The sequence below is a fragment of the Peromyscus leucopus genome, chromosome 5, assembly GCF_004664715.2.
Source record: "Peromyscus leucopus breed LL Stock chromosome 5, UCI_PerLeu_2.1, whole genome shotgun sequence".
In the NCBI taxonomy this organism is placed as follows: domain Eukaryota; kingdom Metazoa; phylum Chordata; class Mammalia; order Rodentia; family Cricetidae; genus Peromyscus; species Peromyscus leucopus.
Genome location: NC_051067.1, coordinates 84,500,824 through 84,516,935, shown reverse-complemented (window position 1 = coordinate 84,516,935; position 16,112 = coordinate 84,500,824). Strand labels below are relative to the sequence as shown.

The 16,112-nt window shown below is 43.0% G+C and overlaps 1 protein-coding gene across 1 annotated transcript in view; it reads left to right on the top strand.

The window, feature by feature from the left end:
* LOC114694526 (carboxylesterase 1E-like) overlaps positions 1-16,112 on the top strand; it is a 31,308-nt gene that overhangs the window by 4,847 nt on the left and 10,349 nt on the right. Inside the window, 8 exon segments of the mRNA XM_028871496.2 lie at positions 206-413; positions 1,998-2,142; positions 3,560-3,693; positions 5,374-5,527; positions 8,641-8,745; positions 9,498-9,602; positions 12,046-12,084; positions 14,844-14,984. Coding sequence (XP_028727329.1) covers positions 206-413; positions 1,998-2,142; positions 3,560-3,693; positions 5,374-5,527; positions 8,641-8,745; positions 9,498-9,602; positions 12,046-12,084; positions 14,844-14,984 — 1,031 coding nt within the window.

Here is a 16,112-nt window from a genome sequence, read left to right as displayed (position 1 = left end):
TTCTGTGTGTAATTCCAACTGCCCCTTCCATGCCCCCTAAGATAAGGACTGTTTTTTTTCCACCATTATCTGGGGGGAGAAGATACTGAGGCTTACAAGGCTAAGGCAATTTATTCAAGGCTTCATGCTTAGAAAGTGGGGAAACCCAGTAGAAATCCAGGCCTGATCTTTCCCCTCTGATGTGTCCTCATGTTCTCTTGTCCAGCAGGACACCCATCCTCACCACCTGTGGTGAACACCGTTCATGGCAAAGTCCTGGGGAAGTATGTCAGCTTAGAAGGATTCACACAGCCTGTAGCCGTCTTCCTGGGAGTCCCCTTTGCCAAGCCTCCTCTTGGATCCCTGAGGTTTGCTCCACCACAGCCTGCAGAGCCCTGGAGCTTCTTGAAGAACGCCACCTCCTACCCTCCTATGTAAGCCGCTGGGGTGGGCCTGGGTCTCTTTTGAAGAACTCTGTTTCAGAGGGACATAGGAAGGGGTCAGCACAGCACTCTAACTGGTTTCTAGTTTGTTCTGCAATCAAGAACAGTGTGGAGGACTTCAGTTTCCAGAATCTCCACTCTGTTTTGCAGAGGGTCTTTTTCTCTGTGTGTCGGCTGGCTGTATGTGTGTGTTTCCTCACCCCTACCAAAAGCCTTTCAACTGCTGGAAAAACAAAAAAAACAAAAGAGGCCATGGTGGAAATGTGAAACATTTAGAAGTGCACAGCTTCTGAGAGCCCTTTCTCCACCATGCGCTACTTGAACTCCTGCTGGTTTGTATTTTGGTTATTTAGTTTATGTAATGAATACTTAGTACAGCAAAGTCAGGAAATACAAGATGCAAAACAGAGGAAAGTAAACCCCCAGGGCATGCCCCCCAGTGACAACTGTTAACACCATCTGACACAGTGACAGCCTCTTGTCTGTCGCAGGCCTCTGCAGTTCTGGTGGCCCCTGTCTCACTTAGGAGTATGCCGGCAACATCACCCTCTGCCATTGAACATCACAGTGCTACTTTCATTGCGTTAATTTCAACACCACACTGTATCACACTCAGCCAGTCTTTAACCTCTGGTGACCATGTTGGCTTTAGTATAGTTGACATACACATCTGAGTATATAGAAAAGTGTTACTAAATTATTCCACACATTCATAAATTCTCTATGATAAGTCCCAAGAAGTAGCATTATTGAGTCAAATACTATGAAACTATTCTTAAATTTTCTCCAAAAAGTCTCCATCAACAAACTCTGCCTAAACCTTAGGCTTATTGAAATAATTTTACCCTGCCTTTGAAGAAAGAAATAATATGTAATAATCACAGCAATGGTAAATCTCAGCTGGTGGTGGTGGTGGTGGTGGTGGCCCATACCTTTAATCCCCACACTCAGAAGGCAGAGGCAGGCAGACCTCCATGAGTTTGAGGCTAGCCTGGTCTATAGACTGAGTTCCAGGACAGCCAGGGCAACACAGAGAAATCCTGTCTCAAAAAACTGAAAAGAAAAGAAGAGAAAAGAAAAGGAAAAAAAAGAAAAAAAAGAAAAGAAAAGAAGAAGAGAAAAGAAAAAGCATCCAGCCCATGTCACTGCAGCAGAAAGATAGGCACTGGGCAGGAATGTGAGCCTTGGTTTTTGCTAAAAACCCTGTCTCAGAAATAATACAATAAAATAAATAACTGTAATCTCAATCTTTACTTTCTGTTGAAATTAAATGATTTCTATTTTTTACATTTGAGTTACTGCTTTTGTGACTATTAGACCCCTTACCTGCCATAACGAGGGAAAAGTCCCCAGAATGAAATGTAGAACCATTTTTGTCTGTTGACCACCACTTCTGTCCCTGATTTCTGTGTCATCCCGACATCGGAGGGCCTCGGGGCTGCTTGTAAAAGCCAGTGGCAGCAATACTTGGCTCCTGGGTCCATTGAGTTACACCTCCCTGTGCAAAGTCAATGCCAGGTCATGTTTCCAGGTTGCAGCCTGGTGGAACCTCAGATGTTTTCTCTCCCCTCCCAGGTGCTCTCAAGACCCAGTGGCAGGGCAGATAGTCAATGACCTCCTAACCAACAGAAAAGAGAGCATTCCTCTCCAGTTTTCTGAGGACTGTCTCTACCTAAACATTTACACTCCTGCTGACTTGACAAAGAGCAGCAAGCTGCCGGTAAGTGGTGGGACTTCTCCAACCTTCTGAATTTCAGCATCTGGCTCCTCTGTGCAAATAGGAGGGCTTGAGGACAGCTAGGGGCAAGGGCACCACAGGCATGAACGGATTCACAGGCCTAGAGCTTCTGCCCTGATGGAAACTTTCCTTTGTTTTTTTTGTTCCCCAGGCATATCAGGCAGTGGTACTTCCCTTCTGGGTCCACTGAGATCTGGGAATGTTGCTTATGATGTACTCTTCACTGCATGAGTCTCCAAAGCAGTGAAACATTGAAGAACTTTTCTAGTCACCTGTGCCTTTATTTGCTCATGTATGAAACTGATGCTTAAGGAAGACGGCCTTAAATTAGAATTTAATCTTCCCTGGTTTTTTCTCACAAATAGAGGGGGAAACTGATCACCTATAGTAGTGCTGGGCATCAGCCTTTACCCTAGGAATCATGGGTCAGTGAGAAGAGAAACTACTTCTGCAGCCTCTGTGGCAGTGGCCCACAGCTGGGGCAGTAGGTGGCTACGTTTCCCTCTGATGCTGTTGTTCCCACTGTCGGTGATTCTTCTCTCTTCTCCAGATCACCACCTCAGGCTGCCGGGCTAGTGGTGGGCATCAAGATAGGCAAGAGGGACAAAGAGTGGCTTCGTGGTAAAGTAGTTGCCAGGGTGTTCAAGGCCTTGAGTGTGATCCTCTGCAACAGAAGAGAAAAAGACTAGTCAAGAAAAGGCCACTTAAGAGAAGCCTTTGGTTCACACATGCAACCCCAGCATTGAAGAGGCTGAGACAAAAGGATTTGGGCAAGTTTGATGTCAGTCTGGGAAACATAGCAGTGCCAGGCCAGCCATAGCTACACTGTCTTTTAAAATGATCAAACCCTTTTCTCAGAAAGAGGGTGGAGGAGGAAGAGCAGAGGAGTAGGAGGAAAGGAAGAAGAGGATGGGGAAGGGGAGGGAGTGAGGAGGAAGGGGAAGAGGAGAAAGAAGAGAGACCTTTTATTAGATCTAATGTAGAGGCACAGGGTGGGACTGTCATTCATGCATCCTATTGTTGCACTCAGTGTCACTATGTACACAGTCGGATGTAGAGTCTGAGAAAGCCAAACATGAGCCATTCACACAAAGCCCTGCCCGGAGGAGGATGCAGTATTGGGGTGAGGTCTTAGATGCTTCCATGATGATGTTTTCAGTTTAAGGAGACCTGTAAAGACAGGGCCCATGCGTCTTGGAAGACAGGTGAGAAATGATGAGCGGGATGACTCCCCCCAGCTGAGGGAACTGAGGGGAAAAGACTGCCTGCTGCAGCCTTGCTAGGTACTACTGTGGCTTGGGTGATGCCCTACTTAGCCTACATATAGGCAACCAAACTAGACAACTTCTATGGCCCTCCAGCGGAGACTTCTGACAATCTGTGTTGTGTCCTTTTCCAGGTGATGGTGTGGATCCATGGAGGTGGACTGGTGTTGGGTGGAGCATCAACCTATGATGGCTTGGCCCTGTCTACCCATGAAAACGTGGTAGTGGTGGCCATTCAATACCGTCTGGGCATCTGGGGGTTCCTCAGGTAGAGTTTTGAACTCTTTTCTACACACAAGCCCCCATATTAGTCTGTTTTCTTATTATACATCACAACACCAGATCTTATGATATTTATAAAAAAATTATTTATTGAGTTTAAGATTTAAGAGGCTAACATTCAGGATACGGTTCTTTCTGCTGTTTGAGGTCTAGTGAGGGCCCTTATTGAGATCAACGTGGTAGAAGGGCAGAAGTGGAATCTGCAGCAAGCAGAAGAGATGGCATGATGAGGCAAAAAGCTGGAGGGAGGAGGTGGAAAGTCTTGTTCTTTGTATAACTGCCTCACTGGGGAACCAACCTTGGCCCAGTGAGCTCAACACCTCTGAGGGCAGTGAACCCAGTGGCTTAATGACATTCCACTGGGGCCTCACATTTTACAGGTTCTGTTACTCCATAATCCCTTCACATGAACACATCCAAAATGAAACATCTGCCAGGTCAAAGATGCCAGGGCCCAGATCCAGTAATGCCATGCATTTTCGAGATCTCTGCTAGATCTCCTTCACAATGCATCCTGCTCCTTCAGTAAGGGACCTTGTCTGTCCATTAATTCTCCAATTACTACACTTGCTTATGTGCAGATTTGTGTGTTGTTCTCTCTGCTTTCCCAGACATAGATAACAGCTAGTTTTAAAGCACGTTTTGCAGAGTGGTCACAGTGCTCTAGGAGGTGGATTGAGTCATGCCAAGCTTCTGCTATTCCAGGCAAGGAGAACAGAACAGAACCTCCCTCCTTTTCCTGCATACTGCTGAACAAGTGCTGTCCACCCCACCTCCTGGTTGTCCAACATAAAAGCCTTGGGGGACATCTGGGACTCCTGCTTTTCCTACACTTAGTGTCTAACCAACCAACCAACCAGTCCTTTTGACTTCACCTTGCAAACAAACTGATTCCATGGACTTCTCATCTACTCCCTGCATCCACTCTAATCAAAGTCTTACTGTTTGGACTGGATTATTGTTATAACCACTGTTTTTTGTTTTGTTTTGTTTTCTAATAAACCTGTTACTTTTAAGGCATGTATTTTCTACAGAGTGGCCAGAGTGCTGTGAGAGACATTGGTTGAATCACATCTTGTTTCTGCAGATAGTTCCACCCACTTGTAACAGCAAAAACTCCTTGCTAAGGCCCTCAGCACCCGCTCCACCTACTACTAGCTAAGCTCACACTTCTGTTCCTAGTTCTTCTGCTTCTTTTAACAGGAATAATATTTTATGATATCCATAATCTTACTTGCTCATTTTATTTGAGTCCCAATTTAACGACCACTGCTTCCAAGAGCCCTCTCATGGTCCTGCAACCAGAAAATACCACCCACAGTCCCCATCCCTGAATTTTTTGTAAGCTGATTTTATTTCTCTTCAAAGCACTTTCATTACTTGATACTAAAATTTCTTGACTCCTACTCCATTACTCCACAGTGTGAACTGAATATACTCAGAAGTTGGAGCTTTTGTCTATCTTGTTTCCTCACTAGCTCTTAGGCTTCATAGTTTCTGGAAGATGCATGTAGAATCCCAGATAGAACATTTATAGAGACAAGAGAGGCACCAAAGACATGTGTTGGGAATTCAGGGATCAACTTATTTCACTAAGAGCCTCAGCCTCTCTCTAGCTCTGAGAATTCAGTCATGATGTATCTACCTTTGTCCTGTTTTCTTTCAGCACGGGCGATGAACATAGCCGGGGGAACTGGGGTCACTTGGACCAGGTGGCTGCACTGCACTGGGTCCAGGACAACATTGCCAACTTTGGAGGTGACCCAGGCTCTGTGACTATCTTTGGAGAATCAGCAGGAGGTGAAAGTGTCTCTGTTCTTGTAAGTTTCCTCAACCAGGCCTTATCCAGGCGTGATAACTGCTGATAAGGTCCCTTGGAGATCAGCCAGTCCAGCAGTGAGAACTTTGCTTTCAATATCTAGATTTGTTAGGATCCTGGAGAAGTCCCACAAAAAGACCACCATCCATGTATGCAATCAACAAGAGCAAATTATTATATCAGCATGCTCGGGCCGTCCAGTCCATCCTACACAAAGGCAAAATGGCAACAACCCTGAGAGGGACATGTAAGCTCCTTTTAAGCACAGCTAAGGGGAGTTTCAGGGACACTTAGATCATTTCAGATATGACTGACTTATGTGAGTGGCAATCATATTAATACATTCTAACTGGCTAGGGCTAGTCAGGGATTGGTTAAAGCTATAGCTTTTCCATTTTGAGGCAAGCCTGGATGAGTGCCAGACTCTGTCCTTGTTTGGTTATCATCTTGAGCTGCCATGGGGGCTGGCTGACCTAGTACACACTGACTGTGGGGGCTGGCTCAGTGGCACAGGCTTGATACATACTAACTCCCTCTTCCCTGCTATCAGGGGCATTGAAGATTGATTGCCCTTTGTTCATGGCTTCCTCAGAAACTGTCTGTTCAGCTTCAAGAGGCAGAAATTAAGGCCTGGTTTTTTTTTTTTTTTTTTTTTTTTTTTTTGGTTTTTCAAGACAGGTTCTCTGTGTAGCTTTGCGCCTTCTGGAGCTCATTGTAGCCAGGCTGCCTCGAACTCACAGAGATCCGCTGGCTCTGCCTCCGATGCTGGATTAAGCGTGCGCCACCCCCCCTAAGGCCTGTTTTTTAAACTGAGTTATTAGAACAGGCTGTCATGATATTTGCCTGGTACTGTCAGATTCAAGTTGATTCTTTTATAGCTCAGCATTAGACAGTGGATGACTAAGAACCAAATCCTCCTTGGCTCTTAGAGATACTTCTATGCTCCACCATTTAAAAAAAAAATACCTGCTGCATATTATTTCTCTTCTCACTTAATTGAATTCTCTTTCTCTTTTCTGATCAGGTTAACAAAGAGTGCATTCTTAGGAAGGAGTGTTGAGAATAAACTGTAGATAGTAAGAGGGAAGGGCATGAGGTAGAGCAGGCATCACTGTTTGACTCCAGGCTAGACATACACATTGAAGGAACTGGAGCACTGGGAGCTGGCAGAGGGTCATCTGAGATGGTCTCATGGTTTTGAAAACCTAATAAGAAGGGCAGCAGTATCTGGGACTGAGGGTCCAGTTGGGAAAAGAGAGATGGCTGTGAGGAAAGATGGACAGATACTCCAACAGGGAGAGAGAGGCAAGACAAAGAATGTATGTCACAGACACATTCCGATGATATGGGGAGTCATCTTGGTGTGGAGATGAGGAGCAGGATATATAGAGGGAATCCATGGAAACTTGTGGAAGTCATGAGTGGCCCTCCAGCTCCCTGAAAATTGATCAGAATGTCACCCCATCACCATATTTTCAAACATGTGTTGGTTTACTAGCTGAATACTTAGAGGAAAATATTTTTATTTTCCTTAGAGATAAGGAAAAGTGCAGATAAATCCAAGGAGAATATTATGACATATATTTGTGTAGTATTCCCACAATTTTTATCAATCTCTGTACATATCTATCATCTGTCTTCTGTCTACCTGCTATCCATCATCTCTCCTTTTAGCCTGTGTGTGTATGTGTGTGTGTTCCTCTTTCTCTTTCACTTGATCATGTCATATAGCTTCTTTCAACTTTCCAATTTTAGTTTAATTCTGCCATGCTTTTTCTATACATAACAATTATATAGAGTTATAGCTTGATTATTCAAATGTAACCCTACAGCAAACCTAAAAATTGAGCTTTTGCATTCACTAGTTGGATGCTTCTGCACATAGGGTTATTTTGGATACTTTAGCACATAGGATTTTTGTCCATTAACTTAAATGATTTGCTTCTTGTAAAAGAGCCCAAGTTTCATGTTAGCTCTTTGATGAGATAACTAAGTATTATAAATAATCTCCTAATTTATACAAAAAAGTCACTGCAATTCATTTTCTTCCACAAGTTTCTTGGTTCCAATGCTTTTCACATGACATATTGATTTCATGCTTACAATCTAACAATGTCAATTTCCTCCATACATTATTTACAATCTGATAATAAATTGAAAAGTGTTTATGGACAAAGTTAATTAATTTTATTATATTTGCATGCTTATTGATTTTGTAATATTTCTGTGTGCCTTAAGATGAGGTAATAACTTTAAATGCTTATTAATTTCTACTTTCTTTTCATTGAGATCTCATTAAATATTACGGATAATTTCAATTTCTTTGTACTTTTTAAGGTTTAATTTGTGGGCTGTGGTGTGATTGGTATTGGAGAAGGTTCCAATTGCAGCTGAGAAGCCTTTGTATTCCCTATCTTTGGGGTGGTATATTCTGTATAAATCTGTTAAGTCCAGTTGATCCATGCTGTATTTTAGTTCTGAAATTTCCTTGCTTACTTTAGTTTGAAAGACATTTCTAAATATGAGAGTTGGGTATTGAAGTCCTCAAATATTATTGTGTCATGTCTTAGATGTTCTTTTATGCCTTTTAGTGATTGTTTTATGAAATTATGAGGCTCTAAATATTTGCTTCATAATTGCTGCAACTTCTAGATGAATTATTCACTTTATCAATATGTAGTATTCTTTATATCTTCTAATTAGTTTTAGTTAATATATACTTTATCAGCCATGAGGGTAGCTGTGCCTGCTTGATTACAGTTTCCATTAGCTTGGTAGTCTGCTTTCTCTGCCTTGATATTTAGTGTGTGAACACCTGTCTGTTGGAATGGACTTGTCTTTCAGTTTTGCCTTCTTCTGACTATTTGAATGTTTTCTGTGAATCTTTCCAGAGGGATGTCCAAATAAAGTTCAGCTGTGGGTACAGGTAAAATTTGGTGCTGATTGCCATGTGGGGCCACTGAGGTCATCCCACCTTGGTTAGGATCCAGCAGAACCAAGGTTGAGACTTCATGCTGGTCATCAAGGTGATCAAATGGACTCAAAACTCTGGTCCCACAGAAGTCTATGAGTCACTATGAGTATAAAGTCTCCTTTTCTAATTTCCTCTGCCAGGTGTTGTCTCCCTTGGCCAAGAACCTCTTCCACAGGGCCATTTCTGAAAGTGGAGTGGCCCTCACTGCAGGCCTGGTCAAGAAGAACACCAGGCCCTTGGCTGAGGTAAATTCCTGCTGGGCAGTTCCTCTGCTCTTTTCTCTTCTCTCCTCATGGATCTTTCTTGTTCTGGGGAAGGAGTTGACATGGTCAATGGATAGAATTTGTTTGGCCTCACATCTAAACCAAGCTCTGCAAGTTCTGGAGTGATTTTGTGTGAATCATGTTCCTTAGACACACTACAATCCAGTACAAGTTTTGTAGTGACATCAAGGGTTACCCTCCTGAGCACATCACATGTATCACATCTCCTCATAGGATAGACACAATCCATTTCTGGGTGGTAGGAAGTGGCTCTACGGTAGACAGTAGAATTCTGGGTTCTTTTTCTTCACCATAGAATACATGGATTCTTTTAACTCATCCACATCCACAAAAGCATGCCCATTTAATAAATTATTTGTTTCTATTTTTAATAGAGGGTCTCACTATGTAATCCTGGCTGTCCTGAAACTTACTCTATAGATCAGACTGGCATAAAACTCACAGTTGTGGGACTAAGGGCATGTGTCACCATGCCAAGCTCCACTTAACAAATTATAAAGTTAATACAGCCACCAATATTTAAATAGTCTATATTAAATTCCAATTAGTAACAGAGGCAACACTCTGACCCACATGTGTTGGTATTTCGTGTTTTGGACATCCATGTACCATCATTAGAAAGTGAGTATTGGATAGTAGAACTTTGCTATATTGACAGAGGTATAAATACTGCTCAGCTCATGATCTTTGCTGTGGCCTGTTTTCTATTGAAGAAAATTGCTGTTATGGCTGGTTGTAAAACAACCACTTCAGCTGCCATGGTTCACTGCCTTCGCCAGAAGACAGAGGAGGAGCTCTTGGAGACCACACTGAAACTGGTAGGTGTGCCTGTCCTGGTGGTCCTCAACCTTTGTACTCGACCCCAGGCTTCATCACTTCATCTCTTCTGTAGCTTTGGAGAAGCTATCTGGAACATTCTTGCCTCTTGGCAATAGTATCAGCCTTCTGATATCATTGAGATGGTTTTAGTCTCTCTTTTATAATGAAAAAAATCATCAAATGTCATAAAACATTCAATGAAAGTATGTTAAAAATTGTGTAACAGTAACCTAGTTCTTTCAAAATTTAATATTGTGATAGTCTTGTTCTCAAATGTATTTGAAGAATTTAAAATTCTGCATTCCCACATTACCATTCTGAACATTGAGGATGGGGACATTAAGTATAAAGATTTTATGAAAGGTATCATAACTTAACTTCGCTGATTTACAAGGTATCTAAATTATAACAGTTTCTAAATACTTTTGTTTTCAAAGACTACTTCTGTGAAGAGTCAAGGATAATTAGCCGCCTATCCATTTATTATCTTCCACCTATCCATCCCTCTATTCAATTCATTGAAACCATTATCTTGGTCTAGCATAGAGCCATCATGACTTGTCAACAACTTATTTTCAATTTGTCCATAATCTGAGCCATTCAGTCAGCATCTGTAACTTTTCACCCAATCCTTTAAAGCAGTTATTGGTGTATCTTTCCAACTCACCAATAGTTTATATATTGGCCAACTCCATTCATCCATTCACTATAATTTTGGAAGCATGGTGTCAGGGTAGAGGTGTCATTTGAGGACTGAATGAACTTTTGATAGTTTATTATCACAGGGAACCTCACAGGACAAATATTTGAAAAATACAAGATAGTGGGATGTGATAACTAATCCTTTGTAAGGACAAGTACAGATGATGTCTCAGGATTCAGCTGAGAGCCTTGTCTCTTCATACAGACTTTGCACACAAGAGGACACTCCTGGATCCCCATAGACCATCTCTAGCATTCTGTTCTTCTTGTATTTCCATGGATTGAGTCCAATATCACCTTGGGTCTTGGATTCTGGTTCATCAGGCTCAAAACATAGTGAAGTTCAAGCCTTTAAGAGTTAAGAACAGCTACTTTCTTTTTCTCTTTAGATTTATGAGATGGCCTCACTATGTGCCTGGCTGGCCTCTCAATTCTCCTGTTTTACCATCTTCAGTGGTGGGATTACAGATTTTCTCCTTGGTGTCTGTTTCAAAGATGTGTTTGTATACTCAGAATGGGAAAATATTTCTTCCATCCATAGGCATGCCCATAACATACAGGATTACTTTCTATCTTTAGGAAACTCCAGAGAACCTATGATCACATGACATATTCCTAATAGTTTCTATAAGGAGAGAGGGAGAGAAAGAAAGAGAGAGAGAGAGAGAGAGAGAGAGAGAGAGAGAGAGAGAGAGAGAGCTGAGAGCTGAGCGCCTGAGCGCCTGAGAGCTTGAGAGCCTGAGAAAGAACCTAAGAACCTAAGTCCCTTGGTTGGTAGAGCCAAATATTATGGTACCTCATATAGAGTTGCTTTCCATACGTGGGTCAGATCCATCAGCTAAGTGTCACATTGTAATCACTGTGAACATGGTGAGTGTACAACACAGGAAAGCATGGAGTAGAATGAATTACAGTGAGCATAGACATGAGAATTTTCCAACACAAGACTAGAGCATTCACTTCAGGAACGTGCTGTGACAGACTCTTCAGGTAACTAAGACCTGAGGCATTCAGGAGCAGGGGGCTCAGGATGCTGATGAATCCAGGTGCCAAGAATGTATTGGAAACCTTCTAATCTCTATCCCTCTATTTGCCATCATTTCTGGCTGACTTCTCTATGCAGAAAGTTTGTTCCCTGGGAGGTTGAAGATAGTAGCACTCAAGATCAATATGACATCTGTTAGGAAGCCAACTTTCTCCAAACTTTATCAATATATTTGGTGTAAGTTCTATGCTGTTTTTGCAGGTATCTTTGAACTGTTATTTATATTCAGGAGCATGGTAACCCCATGTCACATGTAGTTCCCTAAACTCATGACATCAGGATAAGGAAGAAGAAAGTGAGGGCTGGAAAGTGTTTTCTTCTGCCACTCCAGCTCATCTCAGCCCTACCTCCCTTCAAGTTACCACAAGCTCCACATGCAATCATTTTGTTTTCACAGTTCCTGCAGAGGAACTTGGGGTATTGTTGTAAGAGAAAACAAGTAGAGGGAAAGCTGAAGAGAAGGTCAGGCACCCACAAAAGCTGCCTTTCCAGAGCACCAGTGACCATAACTCTGTTGCCCCCACCACACACACACACACACACACACACACACACACACACACACACAGTGCTTACCTGAAAGAGGACACTGTAGGAACCAGGAAGGAAGGCTGATTACTCTCCAAACACAGCTCAGAGGCTGGGCTTTGTATAGGGAAGGCTTCTTTAACATATGCTCTGTCTTCTCTTCACAGAATCTTTTTAAGCTGGATTTGCATGGAGACTCCAGAGAGGTAAGAACCATTACATTCTGGGATAGACTTCCCTTGAGTCTTAACAGTGCTTTGACCCCAAGTAATTATGCATAATTCTTCTGTTTGTGGAACTCTGGTCGTTCCCGTGTGTGCATTGCTGAGAACCAGAGATGGGAATCAGGCATTTGCTGGTCAGTTAGCACAGACAGAGGGTTGAACTTACCCACAACTCTCTGTAGAGGGCTCCGGGTCAGCAACTTGGTGCCCTGGGCTGCTGCTGCTTCTTCTTCTTCTTCTTCTTCTTCTTCTTCTTCTTCTTCTTCTTCTTCTTCTTCTTCTTCTTCTCTCCTCCTCCTCCTCCCTTCTTCTTCTTCTTCCTCTCCTTCTTCTTCTTCTCATTCATATTCTTCACTCCCAAAATGAGTCTGCAGGGGGAGGCACCACTAGAACGCTCCACTCTCAGGAGGCAGAGATGCCTAGCTAAGGGTTTCATGGGAGGAACAGAGCAGAGGCTGTACAGGGAGGAGCCTAGACTTCTATTCTCCTATGACCTGGGAAAGTACAGCATCACCCTCCGTCTCCTTCCTCCTGCCTTCCCAATGCCAGCTGTTGCCAGCTGTCCTCTCTGTTTAAACCCTGGGGCATCCCAGAACTTCCCTAAAGGGTCTTCTGAGAGGGAAATGGGATTCTTTCAATCATCCAGAGATGATTTACTAAGGACTCCCTTTGTGTCGGGGGTTGATTTAACAGCTGGGATATGAACAGTGAGGTATGTACAATCTCCTGCTTTCTTGGAGACTTGTGTCCTAGTGGGTGAGATGTATAGCAGAAGACTAATGTACGTAAGAACACGTAATATGCATGTTTTCTGTCGATTAGAATTAAATTAAAAATTAGGAGGGTGGTGAGAGTTGGCCAGTGGTTTTCTGTAAATGGCAGGGTCAGAGGAGATGTCTTTTATGTGCTTGTGGCTGATGTTCATGAGTGAAGCTCTGGATGGGGCCAGGAAGCCAGCTGACAGGAAACCTGGAGGAAGAATGCTACAGGCCGAGGAAAGAGCAGCCACCAAGCCCTGCGGAAGGAGCTGGCATGTTTGGGGTGGAGGCAAGGAGGAAGAAAGAGATCTGAAGCTGAGTTGGTCATGAACGTGAGAAGGGAGACACCATAGACAGGACTTGGCTTGTGACCCACATGAAGCAGTGCATGTCCAGAGGACTCTGGCAGAGCAACAACCTCATGGACTCACAAAAGTCCCCTCCACTTCAGTGTGGAAATAGTGTGATGTGTAGGAAAGAGCAAGGGCAGATGCTGAGCCACCTGGGAGGTCTGTACATAGCAGTTATGAAGGCAGAGGGTCTTGGGGGGGGTAATACCAGCCTGGAGGGGTGGGACAGCACTTGAGGTCTGGACATTTTGAAGGAGTATTTGGCACATCTTGACAGTGGGCCAAATATGTAGCATGTGCTTCTTTCTTTCAGCAGTATTTTCTTTGTTCTCTGTATTTAATTTTTAACTGCAACATGGTTTAGTGATATTTCAACCAGCTAAAATCGAATTGGTTTTTCAAAAACAGCCAGTTTAGAATATTAATACAGACATATAGCTCACCATCAATTATAGATCTTATAAATTATGAATTTAGTTACTTGCTAAAGTGAGCATATAAGCCCTAGGTCCGCAGGTGTGACATGACTGTGGTCATCTGCAATACCTGCACCGAGCAGGGGAGGTGTGAACCAAGTGCCAGTTGTCACGTGGTCCTGGTGTCCCATATGTAATAATGCTTTATCTTCTTGTCTCATCACTCATAGTTGTGTATGTCCACTCTGAGGGCTGTTTCCTGCCGTCCTTCCGTGTTTACTGCTTTAAGTGATTTCTCTGCTTGAGATGCTTTAGAGCACAGTGATGCTGATATGTCCAGTGTCCCCAAGTCTGTCTTAGGCTATTAGGAGCCTTATGGAGAAAACACTCCTGATAGATGGGCTTCTGCCAGGCTTGAGTTATGGTACTTCTCAACCTTGAAGTCAGTGTTGAGTCAACATGACAATAAATACAAAAAAGGGAGAGAATTGCCTAGTTCTTGGGGAAGCCACGCTAAAAAGTGGCCATGTGATACCTTCCATGTGTGACAAAGCCAGAAAAGATGGAAAATTAGGTAAATTAGTGGATTTATGAGATAATGCATTTAAAAATCATAGTAGACTTCATGACTGTGACTCTGAAGCCAAAGAATTTTATTCGTATGTGACCTGTGGTTGAAGAAATACTAATCCCTATTGATCTGGTGTTTTATTATAATAAATTCTATTGTAGGCTAATTCTTTGTAATAAATTTTGTGTTATATAACATGTCTTTAAAACTGGGACCCACATATAACACAAGGATGATGACAGTATTGTGAGCAGAGGTTCCAGGGAACCTAGTTATGGAATTCCCTAGCAGTCCTAGCTCAGGATTCACTAATGCAGCACTGTGGCAACTTTACAGCCATAACTATCAGGAATAGTGAGAATCATTCTGGATGATGTTATCTACTTCAGGTGGAAATACATATTCTACAGTGGTATATGTTTAATTTCAGCTAAGGGCCTTTCTGTTCCTTCCTTGCCACCCTCCACTTACCACTGAGAGATACCCCAAATTAGGCCTTATTGGAACATAGACCCTTAATTTCCTTCTTAGGACCCCAAGTTCCCATGTCCCCTACCCAAGCCACAGGGTTTATATTCTGGATGCTCCCTTAGAAAGTCAGCAAGGGAGATGGATTATTCCTGGTACTGTGTGTTTCCTCACCTAGAGCTTTCCCTTCGTTCCCACTGTGCTTGATGGAGTGTTGCTGCCAAAGATGCCTGAAGAGATCCTGGCTGAGAAGAGCTTCAACACTGTGCCCTACATCGTGGGGATCAACAAACAAGAGTTTGGCTGGATTATGCCAATGGTGAGCACAAACAGATCCTTAGATAAAACAACCCCATCGCCTGTCCATTATTCTTCTAACATGAGTTCTTTCTTCCCCAACCTCTGGTTGTGTCTAGAGCATCTGTCTCTTGTTGTCGATGGATACTTCCATTGACACATTTCTTCCTGAGCTAACTTTGACTCTGGGTAGTCTAGTCCTTGAAATCCTAACTCAATAAACACTTTGTTATTTCATTAAACTTAGGTGCTTGAAGTGTCCAGGCTAAGAGAGCCTATGAAGATAAGATTCAGGCGATCAGACAAGCAGGTCATGTCTCTAAATGGAAAATGACTGGAAATTCAGGAAAGTCAGACTTGGAAACTACAGTTTCCACCATGGACTTGAACATGCTTCCCATAAGCATGCTCGCATTCCACATCATTAAAAGATTCAAAGTCACTCCCTCATGAGTTAAAATACACTTTTAAAGGGGAAGGGCTTTTCCTTTTCAAAGATAAAAGAAAATCCAGACATTAGGTAAAAGCCAGGTTACCGCCAGGCGGTGGTGGCGCACGCCTTTAATCCCAGCACTCGGGAGGCAGAGCCAGGCTGATCTCTGTGAGTTCAAGGCCAGCCTGGGCTACCAAGTGAGCTCCAGGAAAGGCGCAAAGCTTCAAAGCTACGCAGAGAAACCCTGTCTCGAAAAACCAAAAAAAAAAAAAAAAAAAAGGGCAGGTTACCTTCACTAAGAGGGTGGGAAAAGGGAGAAGCTCAAACATGACCTGAACTCAAGTCCCAACTAGAAACATCTCTAGCCCTGGTGAGGTTTCAAGGATCGGGGAGCTTGGAGAGAAACTGTGGAGAGAGGGGAGAGTCTATGCAGCTAGATATTAGATTCCTATTCATAACTCATCTGTAGGAGGAGCATACACTTTATGGCAGATAGAGGTCCAAGATGGAACAATGCCACCACTGCCGTTAGAACATTGGAGATTGAAAGACAGAACAAAAATTGTCGTCCCACGTGTTTACATTCCAAAGAGGTTACAAAAAGGATTAATGCTATTTATTCTCACATATTGGGGTCCTTGGGTGTGAGGTTTCCATAGGCAGAGAAGTGAGGATAACCTCTAGGTTTCTATAGCAAGTTCTCTGAGGCAAATGTTA